The sequence below is a fragment of the Budorcas taxicolor genome, chromosome 4 (assembly GCF_023091745.1).
Source record: "Budorcas taxicolor isolate Tak-1 chromosome 4, Takin1.1, whole genome shotgun sequence".
Lineage (NCBI taxonomy): Eukaryota > Metazoa > Chordata > Mammalia > Artiodactyla > Bovidae > Budorcas > Budorcas taxicolor.
In genome coordinates, this window is record NC_068913.1 from 100,786,771 (window position 1) to 100,804,051 (window position 17,281).

Below are 17,281 nucleotides of genomic sequence, written 5' to 3' on the forward strand. Positions count from 1 at the left end.
CAGGCCAATATCCCTCATGGATATAGATGCAAAACTGCTCAATGAAATTCCAGCAAACAGCATTCTACAGTACATTAAAAGGGTCATATGCCATGATTAAGTAGGATTTTTATCCCTGGAATGTTAAATATATACAAATCAATAAATATGATACACCATATTAATAAAATGAACAATGAAAATCTTATCACCCCAATGGATGCAGAAAAAATCATTTGACAAAGCTCAACACCCTTTCATAATGAAGTATCTACATTATCCATTTTATTGGCTCACAATTATATTTTTTAAAATAGTAAGACATTTGCTTCTCTTCTTTTGTGGAAAAGCACAAGGAAGCAAACAAAAAAGTATATCCCATCCCTGATATTCCACATTGAACATTTTGGGATTAAAATGAAAATTAATCCATCTATGAGATTAAAGATTCAAGCTACAAAAGTTACAAAGCAAATAGTGAAAGTTGAAAGCTACTTTCCTTTTTCTAGTTCTTCAACCCAAGGTTAAATACCTCTATTAGTTTCTTATGATTTCTTCAAGACATGCAAAAATTACTGCTGCTAAGTCACTTCAGTCGTGTCTGACTCTGTGCGACCCCATAGACGGCAGCCCACCAGGCTCCCCCGTCCCTGGGATTCTCCAGACAAGAACACTGGAGTGGGTTGCCATTTCCTTTTCCAATGCATGAAGGTGAAAAGTGAAAGTGAAGTCGCTCAGTTGTGCCCGACTCTTAGCGACCCCATGGACTGCAGCCCACCAGGCTCCTCCGTCCATGGGATTTTCCAGGCGAGAGCACTGGAGTGGGTGCCATACATATACCTATTTCTGCTATTCTATCTCTCTTTTTGTTTGTTAGTCTTTAACGTAAAAAAAGATCACACTATACACAATTATTTACTTGACTTTTTTCACTTAATCTACACTGGTGATCATTTTTTAACTGCAAGGTAAATATATCTTTCTCTTTCTAACAGCTACATTAAAAAATTATTTGTTAGAATATGCCACAGTTCTCTAAGACGGATATTTTGGGGGTGTTTCTGGGTTTTGTTTGTTGTTGTGATCTTATGATTAATCAATAGAACATCTTTGTACTTATCTTAACAAGTCTTGCCAGCATATCTAGAGAGAGATTCTTAAAAAAAAATTTTTTTTTAATTTGGGCATGCCACGCGATTTGTGGGAACTTAGTTTCCCCACCAGGGATTGAACCCGTGCCTTGGCAGTGAAATGATGGACTTCTAACCCCTGGCCACTGGGGAATTCTCTACAGAGAAATTCTTAAGCATTAGGGCCTGGATTAAATAACATGTGTTTTACCAGTTAATAGAAAAGTTGCACCAGATAACATTCCAACAAGTATTTGACAATGCTTGTTTTCCAATATTCCCCAAGCACTGGTTATCAAACATATCAGTTGTTTCCAAACAAATTATAATTGATATCTTAAAAAAAAAAAAAAACTCACAATGGCCCAGTTGGTGTCCTTGATGTGACCTAGTAGCTTAGCATGGGGGAGAATCTTCCCCTAACTCCCTGCCTCCATCCCCAAACTCCTTGGGAGAAAAGAGAGGAAAAAGGAGAGAAAAGAAAGCCTTGAGTCCCTTAAAGGTCAACAACATGGAAGCCAAGAACATGAGCAACTGAAGTTAGATCTTGACTAATTTGACCCGGGTGTGTTGATGTGTCTTTTGAGACAGAGACTCCTTATACCCAGTCCTTCTGTGTGGCATTACCTGGATCCCCAAGAAGATGCAGAGATACCATGGTGGGATATCCAGGATGCCATAAGCCAGGTGGCTGCTGCTGGGACTCTTGAGCTGGCCATCCTTCTTCCTGCCTTTGTCACCTTCATGGGAGCTGAGCACACCATCACCCCTCTGCTGGGAAAAAGACAAAAACATGTTTGAGCATTTCAAGAGGAATCAAGTGCATTTTGATGCCAAAAGCTTGGCCTCTATGTACCAGTGTCAAATCAAATCTCGGAGACGGAGTTTTGGATGAAGTAGAAAAGAATAGCTTATTGCTTTGCCAGGCAAAGGGGAACCCAGTGGCTCCTGCCCTCCAAAACTGTGTCTCCACCCAGAGGGATTTGGTGAGAAGTTTTATAGCAATGGCGCAAACATGGGGCTGCTAATAAGATTAGGCCATGTACAGTTCAGTTCAGTTGCTCAGTCATGTCCTAATCTTTGTGACCCCATGGACTGCAGCACGCCAGGCCTCCCTGTCCATCACCAACTCCCGGAGCTTACTCAAACTCATGTCCATCGAGTCAATGATGCCATCCAGCCATCTCATCCTCTGTCGTCCCCTTCACCTCCTGCCTTCAATCTTTCCCAGCATCAGGGTCTTTTCAAATGACTCAGTTCTTCCTATTAGGTAGCCAAAGTATTGGCATTTCAGCTTCAGCATCAGTCCCTCCAATGAATACTCAGGACTGATTTCCTTTAGGATGGACTGGTTGGATCTCCTTGCAGCCCAAGAGACTCTCAAGAGTCTTTTCCAACACCACAGTTCAAAAGCATCAATTCTTCGGTGCTCAGCTTTCTTTATAGTCCAGCTCTCACATCCATACATGACCACTGGAAAAACCATAGCTTTAACTAGACAGACCTTTGTTGGCAAAGTAATGTCTCTGCTTTTTAATATGCTCTCTAGGTTGGTCATAGCTCTTCTTCCAAAGAGCAAGCGTCTTTTAATTTCATGGCTGCAGACACCATCTACAGTGATTTTGGAGCCCCCCAAAATAAAGTCTGACACTGTTCCCATTGCTTCCCCATCTATTTGCCATGAAGTGATGGGACCAGATGCCATGATCTTAGTTTTCTGAATGTTGAGTTTTAAGTCAATGTTTTCACTCTCCTCTTTCACTTTCATCAGGGGCTCTTTAGTTATTCTTCGCTTTCTGCCATAAGGGTGGTGTCGTCTGCACATCTGAGGTTATTGATATTTCTCCCGGCAATCTTGATTCCAGCTTGTGCTTCTTCCAGCCCAGCGTTTCTCATGATGTACTCTGCATAGAAGTTAAATAAGCAGGGTGACAATATACAGCTTTGATGTACTCCTTTTCCTATTTGGAACCAGTCTGTTGTTCCATGTCCAGTTCTAACTGTTGCTTCCTGACCTGCATACAGATCTCTCAGGAGGCAGGTCAGGTGATCAGGTATTCCCATCTCTTTCAGAATTTCCCATAGTTTGTTGTGATCCACACAGTCAAAGGCTTTGGCATAGTCAATAAAGCAGAAGTAGATGTTTTTCTGGAATTCTCTTGCTTTTTTGATGATCCAACAGTTGTTGGCAATTTTATCTCTGGTTCCTCTGCCTTTTCTAAATCCAGCTTGAACATCTGGAAGTTCATGGTTTATATACTGTTGAAGCCTGGCTTGGAAAATTTTGAGCATTACTTTGCTAGTGTGTGAGATGAGTGCAATTGTGCGGTAGCTTGAGCATTCTTTGGCATTGCCTTTCTTTGGGATTGGAATGAAAACTGAGCTTTTCCAGTCCTGTGGCCACTGCTGAGTTTTCCAAATTTGCTGGCATATTGAGTGCAGCACTTTCACAGCATCATCTTTTAGGAATCAAAATAGCTCAACTGGAATTTCATCAAGTCCACTAGCTTTGTTCGTAGTGATGCTTCTTAAGGCCCACTTGACTTCACATTCCAGGATGTCTGGCTCTAGATGAGTGATCACACCATCGTGATTATCTGGGTCATGAAGATCTTTTTTGTACAGTTCTTCTGTGTATTCTTGCCACCTCTTCTTAATATCTTCTGTTAGGTCCACATCATTTCTGTCCTTTATTGTGCCCATCTTTGTGTGAAATGGACAGAATGATCTCAGTTCATTGCCAAGGCAAACCATTCAATATCACAGTAATCCAAGTCTGTATCTTGAACAATAATGCTGAAGAAGCTGAAGTTGAATGGTTCTATGAAGACCTACCAGACCTTCTAGAACTAACATCCAAAAAAGATGTCCTTTTCATTATAGAGGACTGGAATGCAAAAGTAGAAAGTCAAGGAATACCTGGAGTAACTGGCAAATTTGGCCTTGGAGTACAGAATGAAGCAGAGCAAAGGCTAATATAGTTTTGCCAAGAGAATGCACTGGTCACAGCAAACACCCTCTTCAAACAACACAAGAGAAGGCTGTGTACAGGGCACTGCTTTAATCTGGTCTCAGGTAATCCGATGAGAACCTTGTTCTTGGGCTTCCCTAGTAGCTCAGATAGTAAAGAATCCACCTACAATGCAGGAGACCCAGGTTTGATCCCTGGGTTGGGAAGATCCCCTGGAGAAGGGAATGGCTACCCATTACAGTAATCTTGCCTGGAGAATTCCATGGACACAGGAGACTGGTGGTCTGCAGCCCATAGGGTTGCAAAGAGTCAGATATGACTGAGTGACTAACACAAACAATCTGATGAGTTTGAGGTTCCTTTAATCTGGAATGAAGAATGGTGACATCTTCCTCCTTAAAAAACTAGGAATAAACCCACCATATGACCCAGCAATCCCACTCCTAGGCATATACCCTGCGGAAACCCAAATTGAAAAAGACACATGTATCCCATTGTTCATCGCAGCACTATTTACAATAGCTAGAACATGGAAGCAACCTAGATGTCCATCGACAGATGACTGGATAAAGAAGTTGTGGTACATATTCACAATAGAATATTACTTAGCCATAAAAAGGAATGCATTTGAGTCAGTTCTAATGAGGTGGATGAAACCTAGAGCCTATTATACAGAGCGAAGTAAATCAGAAAGAGAAAGATAAATATCATATACTAATGCATATATACAGAATCTAGAAAAATGGTACTGAAGAATTTATTTGCAGGGCAGCAATGGAGAAACAGAGAGAATAGATTTATGGGCATGGTAGGAGGAGAGGACAGGGTGAGATGTATGGAGAGAGTAACATGGAAACTTCAGTTCAGTTCAGTTCAGTCACTCAGTTGTGTCCGACTCTTTGCAACCCCATGAATTGCAGCACGCCAGGCCTCCCTGACCATCACCAGCTCCCGGAGTTCACTCAGATTCACGTCCATCGAGTCAGTGATGCCATCCAGCCATCTCATCCTCTGTCGTCCCCTTCTCCTCCTGCCCTCAATCCCTTCCAACATCAAAGTCTTTTCCAATGAGTCAACTCTTCACATGAGGTGGCCAAAGTACTGGAGTTTCAGCTTTAGCATCATTCCTTCCAAAGAAATCCCAGGGCTGATCTCCTTCAGAATGGACTGGTTGGATCTCCTTGCAGTCCAAGGGACTCTCAAGAGTCTTCTCCAACACCACAGTTCAAAAGCATCAATTCTTCGGCACTCAGCCTTCTATGTTTCTATTAAGTAAAATAGATAGCCAACGGGAATTTGCTGTATGTCTCAGGAAACTCAAACAGGGGCTCTGTATCAACCTAGAGGGATGGGATAGGGAGGAAGATGGGAGGGAGGGTCAGAGGGACCAGATATATATATATACCTATGGCTGATTCATATTGAGGTTTGACAGAAAACAACAAAATTCTATAAAGCAATTATCCTTCAATTAAAAAAACAAATAAATAAATAAAAAGAATGGTGACATCTTCCATTTATTGGGGGTTTTAGTCCTTTTGTTATTATTGTTCAGTCACTAAGTCATGTCCCACTCTTTGTGACCCCATGCGCTGCAGCACACCAGGTTTCCTTGTCCTTCATTCTCTCCCAGAGTTTGCTCAAATCCATATCCATTGAGTCAGTGATGCTATCTAACCCTCTCATCCTCTGTCATCTGCTTTTCCTTTAGCCGTCAATCTTTTCCACCATCAGGGTCCTTTCCAGTGAGTGGGCTCTTTGCATCAAGTGGCTGGAGTATTGGAGCTTCAGCATCAGTCCTTCCAATTAATATTCAGGATTGATTTCTTTTAGGATTGATTGGTTTGATCTCCTTGCAGTCCAAGGGACTCTCAAGAGTCTCCTCCAGCACCACAACTTGAAAGCATCAATTCTTCAGCAGTCAGCCTTCTTGTGGTCTAACTCTCACATCCATACATGACCACTGGAAAAACCATAGCTTTGACTACACGGACCTTTGTTGGCAAAGTGATATCTCTGCTTTTTAATATGCTGCCTAGGCTTGTCATAGCTTTCCTTCCAAGGAGCAAGTGTCTTTTAATTTCATGGCTGCAGTCACCATCCACAGTGATTTTGGCGCCCAAGAAAATAAAGAGACTGTTATATCTCTTGAGGTGGAACCAGGACCCTGCCCAAAGCCTGCACTGTTGTTTCCTGGCTGCTCTCTGTTGTCTCTGAATCCCCTCCTTTCCCTGATTAGCAACTGTTTGAATCTAACCTTTGGGACTCAGGGAAGGTCATGGAGGCTGGAGTCTGTTCCCCATAAACAAGGAACAAGAGTCATGGAAAGGCTTCTGTGCCCAGGAGCCCCAGAGGCTCCTGCTTAGTTTCATTTTCTTATTACAACCAGACAGATGGACAGCTTTCTAGAGGCAAGAACAATGGTATTGTGATATATGCTGGCCAGCTTGTGGTTTCTAGATTCAGCCTCAAAAGACCAGTGACTTTCTATACTATACATCAGCAGCAAGACCTAATAGAAAATAAACTTTGTGGAAGAACGAATGGGGATCAACTCCATGGTCAGAAAATGGGCAGAGGAATTCCTTGATGATTCATTCAGTGGTTAGGACTTCATGCTTTCACTGCCAAGAGCATGGGTTCAATCCTTTGTCTGGGAACTAAGATCCCACATGGTGTAGCCAAAAATAAAAAAGGGGGTTTCTCAAGAAAATGTGCAAGGAAATGGGGATTCTGACCCAGATGGTGTAGCTGCCCTTGTTTATGCTCCCACAGGCCAGGCCTGTGCCAAAGCTTTGATCATAATGTGTGTATTATAATGGACTATTTCCTTACCCATCTCATCTGCTAGAACTGAGTTCCTAGAATGCACTCACTGTGCCTTACTCTCCTTTGTTGTCCCAGCTTCTAGAACAACCCCAATGCTCAGTGTAGACTGAGTAAATGGAGGAATGAATGGACATAACACAAATGTAAATAAGTGTAGAGCATATAGAATGCTCTAGGGTCAATAGCCAAGTTACATTCCTATCAGGTTACTCCATATTAACTTTGAATCATAAACTCTCTCCTCCAATTTATTGGCTATATAGTTTACCAAACTTGGGCAAAGTATTAACATGTATAAGTCTTATTTTTCTGATCTATGTAACAAAAATGTTAATAACACCTACTTCATAGATGAAAAAATTAAATTGGAACGTGAAGAAATGGGGAGATGTTGCTCAAAGGATACAAACAAATAGTATAACATGAATAGGTTCTGGGAAACTAATGTACAGTGTGGTGATTATAGTTAATAATATTGTATTATATATTTGAAAGTTGCTAAGAGAGTAAATCCTAAATGTTCTCAGCACAAAAAAGAAGTGATGACTCCATGCCGTGATGGAGGTGTTAACTACTAATAACTGCTGCTAAGTCGCTAAGTCACTTCAGTCATGTGAGACTCTTTGAGACCCCATGGGCCATAGCCTGCCAGGCTTCTCTGTCCATGGGATTCTCCAGGCAAGAATACTAGAGTGGGTAGCCATGCCCTCCTCCAGGGGACCTACTCGGCCCAGGGATCAAACTCAAATCTGTTAAGTCTCCTGCATTGGTAGGCGGTTCTTGACCACTAGCGATACCTAGGAATCTATTAATAACTGCTATGGTGGTAATCATTTTGCAGCATATAATTGTATCAGGTCAATGTCTTGGACAGTTTAAGCTTACACAATGTTATATGTCAATTACATCTAATAAACCTGGGGGAAAAAACAGAGCATGAAGCACATAGTCCAGTGCCCTGCATGGTGCACCTACCCAATAAATTAGCTGCTATAATTATGATTAGATGCTGGCCCCATGTTTCAAAGGCTTTTAACTCACACTTGAGTGACATCAGAGCATCTGTAGGTGGAGTGACGTTAGAGCAGCTGTAGGTGAGAGGAATAGGAAAGCAATGTCGTCAGTATGGCCAGAATGGGGCAAGGCCACCAGCATGAAGATCAGGCAATTAGGTGACAAGCCCCAGCAGGGTCCTGGGCCCTGGTCAGATCACAGAGGAATAGCAGGTTCTGCACAGTGGCACAGCCAGGGTGCCCTGAAGATAGTGTGGGCTTCTCACAGAGAAAGTTCTGGAAAGGATGTTAAGGGTACCCCTACCAACACCAACCTCCATAGTCAAGCACCCTTTACTTCAGCACAGCCTCAAAGAACAACTTCTGAACTGAAGCTGCACTATGACTCCTGGGAATGCTAATCACTTCAATGCTATGGATTCTTCCTATACAGGAAATCTGTTATTTTTTGTGACTATATTGATATAAAGATACATTACTATATACTAAAAATTTTCTCTTTTGTCTAAAAATTAATATTTTTTTCCTTCTGATTTTAAAAGAAATGGGAGCAAAACTATGGGCACAGACACTATGGCTGCTCTCCCTAAGGATCAGTGGCCCTGCTCTGGAGAAGTAGGAGAAGCAGATGAGTGGGGGGCAAGGGGTTACCAGTTGCTTTGAAGTGGAGAGAGACAAGAAAGCCACCAGATCAAGAACTAGGTGTTTGTCCGCTTCCAGGACAGCACTGGTCCCTAGGGAACATTATATTCTAAGACAGGATTTCTCAACCTCAGCACCATTGCCATTTTGGACAGGATAATTCTTCCTTGTGTTGTGTGTGTTCATGGCAGGGGTTGGGGCTGTATCATGCACCCTAGGATATTTAGTAGTATCTTTGGCCTGGACCCACTAGATGCCAGTGGCAAGCCCCTGCCCTCACCTTCAGTTGTGACAACCCAAAATGACACCAGACATTGCCAAATGTCACCAGCAGGGTAAAAATCATCCCGTTAAGAACTGCCATTTTAAGGGTCTTGTTTAGATCCCACCAGAGGAGCTGCAACTAAAGACAATTCTGGCTGACGTGGAGAGTGGGTGGGATAGATGTGCCGTCTCCACGTGGAGACAGAGGAAGCCAGTCTTCCTCCTCCGTGGGATGGAGCACAAATCGGATCTCAACTCTTTCCCAGTACTCGGGGGCCCCATCACTGGTGATGGAGAAAATTTCCCAGAGCACTAAGGTCCAGGTAGCGGGAGGAGCTCAGGGCTGCGGTCAGGCTTGGAGAGAGTGGGTGGACTGAGTCAGCCACAGCACAGCCCTGCAGAGTCACCCTGTTCCTGGGGCTTGGTGCAGCACTTGCCCATGACTCTATTATTTAGTTTCTGAGACTTAAATGGAAGAGTTTTGCTTCTACTCATCTATTCAGCAATGCCTGGAAGCATGCCTCCCAAACCTGCTCCAGGAAGCCCCAACTTCTCTCCACTCCCACTCAGACTACAGCCCCAGCGTGCCTCACAGCCATAACACGGTTTTCTCATCCAAAAGGCCACAAAGTCCCATAACTTCTCTACTCCATCGCTAGCACAGAGTTAGTGCTCATAGCACAATCTGTTGAGTGAAAAATAAATAAATGAACACGTGTGCCGGGAGCCAGCGTGAGGAACTCCGCCCATGGCAAAGGTCATGAGGAAGGAGGCTTCGGCATATGCAAAGGTGGGATCGAGCCTCAGGAAACCCCCTGTTCCCGAGCATCTACCCCCAAAACCAGAGTGCCTACTTTACTGTTTTATACTCTCACCTATACCTCTGACTTTACAGGGGGCTGACCCCCTACCACCTCTCTCGGACAAGGAGTTAACTTGCAGCTCCAGTTAATAAAAATTCCTGGGCGTGACAAGAGTGTTTCAACTTACAAACTCCTCTGAAGTTTCTCTACCCTGCCTGAGCAGGTTCGTCCGGCCACATGTGATTGTTTACAGCCTCCCAACCGTGAGAGGCATGAGATGCTTTAAAACTTTCTAAATACAGACTCTTTTGAGAAGTTAGAAAATTATTAGTATAGTATAGTGGGTTGATTAGAAATTATATTGGTGAAGGGTTTTTCATTTGTTGAGCCAATATTTGCTGCTAAATCTCCATATTTGCTGCCCTTATAATGAATATAACTAACATACAGGAAAAATAAGTATTAACCTTTAAGATTAATCATCTTAAACCTTAGGCTAAGTAAATTCCTTTCTTTGATTGCAACCCACTACACCCTCACCCTATAGGAATGCAACTTTATTTGGAGGGTGGCGCCTGGTTTAAGAAAAAAATCACCCCTGGAAAAAATAAGTTTTCTGGTTGACTGACCGTTATCAGAAAGGGTCATAAAATGTCAGCAGGCCTCATGGCCAGAAGATGATGTAAAACCCCTAAGACCTTTGTATAATTTTATATGAAGCACCTGATTTTGACAAGGGTTGGGTCTGCTGACCCCACATGACTCTATTCATCCCTATGTATAACAAAAAGTATATAAGCAAACCTGAAAATAAAGAAAATGGATCAGTTTCTGGAAAGACTGATTCCCCCATGTTTTTCTTTCTTGTTCTCCGTTTTTCTGGCTGAATTCCCATCTGGAGCATGGGTACTCACCAAGCCTGCTAATTTTGCCTGGGCTTCTAAGATTGGACCGGGGAGGCCCCAGTGCCTCCTCTCCTTTGGGAGAACGGAAAGACGCCTGTGGCCTAGTAGGTGGTGCAAGCTTCTCGTCTTGAAGCTTTATTGGTATTCCACGTAAACCAATTTATTCAGCCTCTTATTCTCCACTAATTTCCCTACTACACTATTCCTTTCTAATCTCTCTTTATACTTCTAATTAAATAGCTTTTTCCTAGGACACCGATTCTGTCTCCCCTTTGAATTACCCTGGATCCACCGGGGCTAGACCCCGGCACACATGCATAAAATAATGACCATAAAGATTCTCTCATCGACTTTTTAAAATAAATACATAACTGGTTAGAACTCTTTGGAAACATTATGCTGATCCTATTTGGATTCCTGAAAAGAAGGCTGTCCTGATGCAGCTTTGGTACTTGGATTGGCTGTGAAAGAAGAGTGGTTTTGCCTAAGCAGGTCAAGGCCAAGCCAAAGATGGGCTGGAGGGTGTCGAAGAGAACTCCGGAGCACTTATTGCGAGGTTTTAGTGACCCTGTGGCGCAGTCCTTGAGCACAACCGCAGAAGAACCGGCTGAAGAAAAGAGGAGGGGCAGAAGGAAAAGAATGGCTGTTGATTGGCTGGCTGGTTGATTGACGCTGCGTAGGCTACACAGAACAGCAGAGCACGCAGTTTGAACTGGGGCCACGGTGGTCTGTCGGTCCCGTGCTTGGCAGCCATTAGCACATCACTTCCTCTCTCTCAGACTCCGTGTCCCCTTCTGACTCTGGGAGGGTTGCAAAAATACCCAAAAGCGTATATGGCTTCCTGTTATGTGCGCCTGTGAATGAACTCACACGACTTGGGCAGGTACAGCTCTAGCAAACTCACCTAACACCTTCTCCCAAGACCTCTTGGAATTCTCAGAAAGGTGAAGGGGTGGGGGAGGGAGGAGGTTTGGCGGGGGGGATAGTAGGGGGGATGTTAGTTTGGGGCCTCCCCCCGCCCCCCCGCCCCCACCCCACCCCCGCCCCCCACCGCCATCAAGAGTCAATGAATGACTCTTCATTCTTTATGGCAAAAAGTAAAGAAGAACTAAAGAGCATCTTGATCCAAGTGAAAGAGGAGAGTGAAAAAGTTGGCTTAAACCTCAACATTCAGAAAAATAAGATCGTGGCATCCGGTCCTATCACTTCATGGCAAGTAGATGGGGAAACAGTGGAAACAGTGGCTGACTATATTTTTCTGGGCTCCAAAATCGCTGCAGATGGTGACTGCAGCTATGAAATTAAAAGACACTTACTCCTTGGAAGGAAAGTTATTTCCAACCTATACAGCATATTAAAAAGTAGAGATATTACTTTGTCAACAAAGGTCCATCTAGTCAAGGCTATGGTTTTTCCAGTAGTCATGTATGGATGTGAGAGTTGGGCTATAAAGAAAGCTGAGTGCAGAAGAATTGATGCTTTTGAACTGTGGTGTTGGAGAAGACTCTTGCGAGTCCCTTGGACTGCAAGGAGATCCAACCAGTCCATCTTAAAGGAGATCAGTCCTGGGTGTTCATTGGTAGGACTGATGTTGAAGCTGAAACTCCAATACTTTGGCCACCTCATGCGAAGAGCTGACTCATTTGAAAAGACCCTGATGCTGGGAAAGATTGAGGGCAGGAGGAGAAGGGGACAACAGAGGATGAGATGGTTGGATGGCATCACCGACTCAATGGATGTTGGTTTGGGTGGACTCTGGGAGTTGGTGATGGACAGGGAGGCCTGGCATGCTGTGGTTCATGGGGTCGCAAAGAGTCGGACACGACTGAGCGACTGAACTGAACTGAACTGAATGACTCAGGACTTCCTTGGTGGTCCTGTGGTTAAGACTGCCTTCCAATGAAGGGAGTGAGGGTTCGATCCCAGGTCAGGCAGCTAAGATCCTACATGCCCAGTGGCCAAAAAAACAAAACATGAAACAGAAGAAGTATTGTAACAAATTCAATAAAGACTTTGAAATTGGTCAACATCAGAAAAAATCTTAAAAAAGAAAAAAGTCAATGACTCTAAGAGTGTTCTCAGCCTGATGACTCTGAATATTCTAAGTTTTGTCTGGATATCAATCTGGACCTGATGAGGTTATGGAAACCACTTCTGTAATTGCTTTACAACACTTTTCTGGGAAATTATCCTTGTATGAGGCCCAACATGGAAAAAAAATTAGAACTTAAGAGTGGAGAAAAACTTATCTTCCTTGAGAAGAGCTGGTTCTTCATTCTGATAAGAGTGTGTGACTTCTGTGAAGCACGTCAGCTATGGCTGGTAGAACACACAGAGCCTGATCAAAATACATCTTTTGCTGTAAAGCACTTTGTGTCACTTACATAAAGTGCTGGGGCAAAAAATCAAATAAGCAGGTACACAGTGGGCTAAGATTCCTGGGTGTCAGAGATGAGTCACTAGCATATTAAAGATGTACATAGAAATGTGACATCCCAGAGCTACTGTAGAGCAGGGGCTTCCCAGATGGAATTGGAAAAAGCCCCACCCCAGGGCATATCCAGATGGGGGAAGTGACTTTATCCAAGGGGAATCCCTGGTCAGTAAAATTCTGTAACTCTCAGACTTCCCTGGTGGCCCAGTGGTTAAGATTCTGAGCTCCCTATGCAGGGGGTCCAGGTTCAACCCTTGGTCAGGGAACTAGATCCCACATGCCTCAACCAAGAGTTCACATACTGCAACTAAGACCTGGGATGGCCAAATAAATACTTTGTTTTTAAGTCTATGACTCTTATAGTGGCAGAAGAATGCCTACAAGCCCCTTTTTGAAGGAAGAATAAACTCTTAATGAAGCTTCCCCATGAGTCAGCACTGGTATGAGAAGACGGGCCACAAGCTTTTCTTCTGATTGGAAGAGTCTATCAGCTCAACACATGGGCTGTAATGTCACCAAAACACTTGCTCAAAGAGGCATTCTGTTGACGTGTGGCATTTTATAGTGCTTTACAGTTTGCAAAGAGCTTCCAATGCATCCTCTCCTTTGATTCTCACAACCCAGTTTCCAGAGAGGAGATTGAGGCTCAGTGAGATTACATGACTTGTCCCAGGTTCCCTTGTAAATGGGAGAATGGAACTCTCCTCTCCTGGTCGAGGGCAGTTGCTGGCAGGTGCATTCCTGTGTGTGGGGGGACAGCCTGTCATCTCTCTAGAGCAGAGCAGCAAAGCAGGAGGAGGCTGACACAGAGGGAACAGCAGTGGGAAGGAGGATTCCTGGGGGGAAATGAATCCCTTGGCCCTCTGACTCCAGCCATCCCCCACACAGCCTCCTGCTCCCCAACTTGCCCTCTAGGTTTGTTTCCTAACACTTCCAGTCAACTGATTCTAGTCATTGGGATTGTCCAGGTCTCTCCAAACATGGCTAGGGAATCTGTCTTCCCCATGTTTATATCCCTAGAAGGTTCTAACAAAGCAATATGCACATGAAAACCAAAACACCTCAGAAAAGTGGCCTTTTAATCTGGGTGCTGAGACCGAGGCTTTGAGGAAAATGAAAAGACAGTTCACTGAATAAAGACAGATATGTGCCCAGACCCTGCCACTCCCTACTGGCTTCAGGTGTGCTAAAGATCACAGCTTTCAGAAATAGAGTCTTCAACTTATTTCCCAAGTTGTTGTGGTTTTTTTTTTTTTTTTTTTTTACTTCTATGAGATGGTGACAGAAGTGTTAAAAAAAATTTAAAAAGTCCAAAATGGAGTAACTAATGCTAAGCCCATATCAGCCTACCAAGACTTAATAAAGTGAAAGAAAGTGAAGTCGCTCAGTCGTATCCTACTCTTTGCGACCCCATGGACTGTAGCCTACCAGACTCCTCCATCCATGGGATTTTCCAGGAAAGAATACTGGAGTGGGTTGCCATTTCCTTCTCCAGGAGATCTTCCCAACCCAGGGACTGAACCCAGGTCTCCCACATTGTAGGCAGACACTTTACGGTCTGAGCCACCAGGGAAGTTCTAACCTGATATCTAACCTAATTAATTGCATGCAGTTTTGGTTTCTCACAGGGAAGTAACGTTTCGCTAGTCTGTCTCAAATTATCTGGTCAGAACTAGTGAGGCGATCTGCCTGGTAGACTCCTGCTTTTCTGGAAAGTGACCTGGCCTGAAACAATCCACTCTTTGATAGAATAACTTTGCCATGCCTCCTTCTGCCTATAAAACTCCTCCATTTTGTACAGCTCCTCAAAGCTCCCTTCTGTCTTCTGATGGTATGCTGTCCATTTCATAAATCATTAAATAAAGTCAATTAGAGTGGACTTCCCTGGCAGTCGATCAGTTAAGACTCCACACTTAACCGTGTGGAGTCACTGCGGGGGGCCTGGGTCCAAACCCTGGTGGGCGAACTAAGATCCTGCATGCTGCAAGGTGTGGCCAAAAGAAATAATAATAATTTAAAAGATAAAGCCAACTGAGCTTTAAATTTACCCAGTTGAATTTTTACTTTTAGCAATAGGAATTCTGAGAGGAAAGGAAATTTCTCTCAGGTGCCTGTCACAATTTTCCAGAAGAGTTGGCCACAGTCTCTTTGCCAAAAGACTGACTAGCAGTGGGCAAGGTCTGGTAGCCGGCTCCAGGAGACAGTTCTGAGGGCCCAGCCCGGGCTCATGCGTGGCACCTGTCGCACAGATGCCATGGCTGGGCCTGGTGGGGAGAGGCTTTGCCTGGCTATGGTGGGCAGAGGGTCCCCACTCAGTCAGCTCCCCCCACAGCAGCCCTGCTTGTTTTTAGGTGGCCAAACTAGGCTGGAAAGAATGGTGGGAGCAGGGCTCAAGGACTAGCTTGAGCCTCCAGATGGGTTATTGTCACTTTACTTCTCTGGGCCTCAGCTTCCTTATATGTAAAATGGGAACAGAGGTGTATGCCTCGGGTTTGAAGGAAGAAAATAAAGTACACAGTTCTAGGACATATCAGCCATTCGGTAAACAGTAGTTCTGTGCCTCTCTCGCTCTCTGTGTATGTCTGTCTCTCTCCCTCTCTCATTCTCTCTCTCCCTGCTTTCCTCTTTCTCTTTGCTTTGCTTCAGAAAGGCTTTCTGATCAAAGAAATCATAATGCTGAGAAACCTGGAAAACAAATACTTAGATTCCACAGAGTAAAACAAAGAGGACCTTTCAGCTCTCCCTTCCTTTGTAATTCATTCACGGAGTTCAGCACTGAGGGTGGAAACTTTGCCTTGTGAGGGTGGTGGCAGGAGAACAGCTGTAAAAATTCAAAGTCTCACTTAGGACACGAACCACCTTCCTTAGGAATCTGCATTAGGACTCCACACTGGGACCTTTCTCCAGGGTCTTTCCTCTTTTCAGCTACCCCACCAATCTGCCTGCAATGCAGGAGACCTGGGTATGATCCCTGGGTCAGGAAGATCTCCTGGAGAAGGGAATGGCAACCTGCTCCAGTATTCTTGCCTGGAGAATCCCATGGACAGAGGAGCCTGGCAGGCTACAGTCCATGACATTGCAAAGAGTCGGACAGGACTGAGAGACTAACACTTAACACACACCCCAGCTCTATCATTCCCTCTCTTCTACCAGCACTCACCAAGGGGTTGGGGTGCTCACAGGTGGGGATGGCAGAGTTCATGGCCGCTTGGGGTCTTCTTTTTTGGCTTCCTCTCAGAACAGAAAAGAAGCTAAGCCGCTGCTGGAGAGGAAGATTAACTTCTCACAGCCTGCCAAAATAATAAGAGGGAAAGACGAAGATCCAAGAGGGTGGGGCCTCCAAGCCCCACCTACTGGTCTATAACAGACACCCCCTCCAGCCCTCTGCGGCCACTGCAGGGGACCAAGGTACATCCAGTGATAGTAAGCGTTGCATCATTTGAAAAGTGTGGGTAGTTGCAGAGAAGTTAATGATCCCCCAAGGCACCAAGGAAACAAATCAGGGTGCAGCCTGTTGAGATGTGGCGGACAGCACTTTCCGGAAACCAGGTTCCCAGGGCAAGAGAAGAGGGGGGTGAGGCTCTGGGCCAGACATAGAGGCTTTTCTGTTTTCTAAAGCTGGTTTCTAGTGACTGGTTGAACTGGAATGAAAGCATTGCAAAAGTGACACAGCAGCCTGGCCCCTGAGAAACACTGACACAGTCGTTAGGGAGGGACTGCCGACCCTAAATGCTGACCTGGGAGAGGCTACTAAGGCTCATGGGTGGAGCAAAGACCTCAGGTGAGAGGCTGAGAAAAAATGCTTCTACAGCTTGGGTGCCTGTCTCCCTAATATGCAGAAACTTCTAGTAACCTACCTATTGGAGAGACAAACCCAGGAAGGCATAGTCTTGGTCTTATCCTGCACAGAGTACTAAAATGCTCCTCTAAAACTCTCGATAAACCCCACATGCACATGAAGGCCAATGCAAGCAAATACCTGTTATTCATAATGATGGAATGTTCTGGAACAGATAGCACTGGGACTCAAGTTTCAGGAAACACATAGTGGGACCTACATAGACACTGATAGGAGTCCGTCCAAGAGGAAGACCTGAAAACCACAACAATGAGAAGTTTGACATGGGAGGGGACAGAGCTGACTTAGGCTATAACAGAAAAACCAAGGTCAGAAGAGAGTCAATGGTCACTAAGTAGTTGGCCTTTGCTGAATACTTGTCTATTCTGAAGGAGATCAGCCCTGGGATTTCTTTGGAAGGAATGATGCTAAAGCTGAAACTCCAGTACTTTGGCCACCTCATGTGAAGAGTT

At 44.4% G+C, this 17,281-nt stretch overlaps 1 protein-coding gene across 1 annotated transcript in view; it reads right to left on the bottom strand.

The window, feature by feature from the left end:
* The window catches only part of LOC128046311 (solute carrier family 23 member 1-like), a 61,182-nt gene extending 45,010 nt beyond the window's left edge, over nucleotides 1–16,172 (bottom strand). The window contains exons 1-2 of the mRNA XM_052638414.1: nucleotides 16,131–16,172; nucleotides 1,737–1,883 (exon numbers count right to left, since the gene is read on the bottom strand). Of these exons, the coding sequence (XP_052494374.1) occupies nucleotides 1,737–1,883; nucleotides 16,131–16,172 (189 nt within the window). The remainder of the gene's footprint in view (nucleotides 1–1,736; nucleotides 1,884–16,130) is intronic.
* Between the last annotated feature and the right edge of the window lie 1,109 nt (nucleotides 16,173–17,281).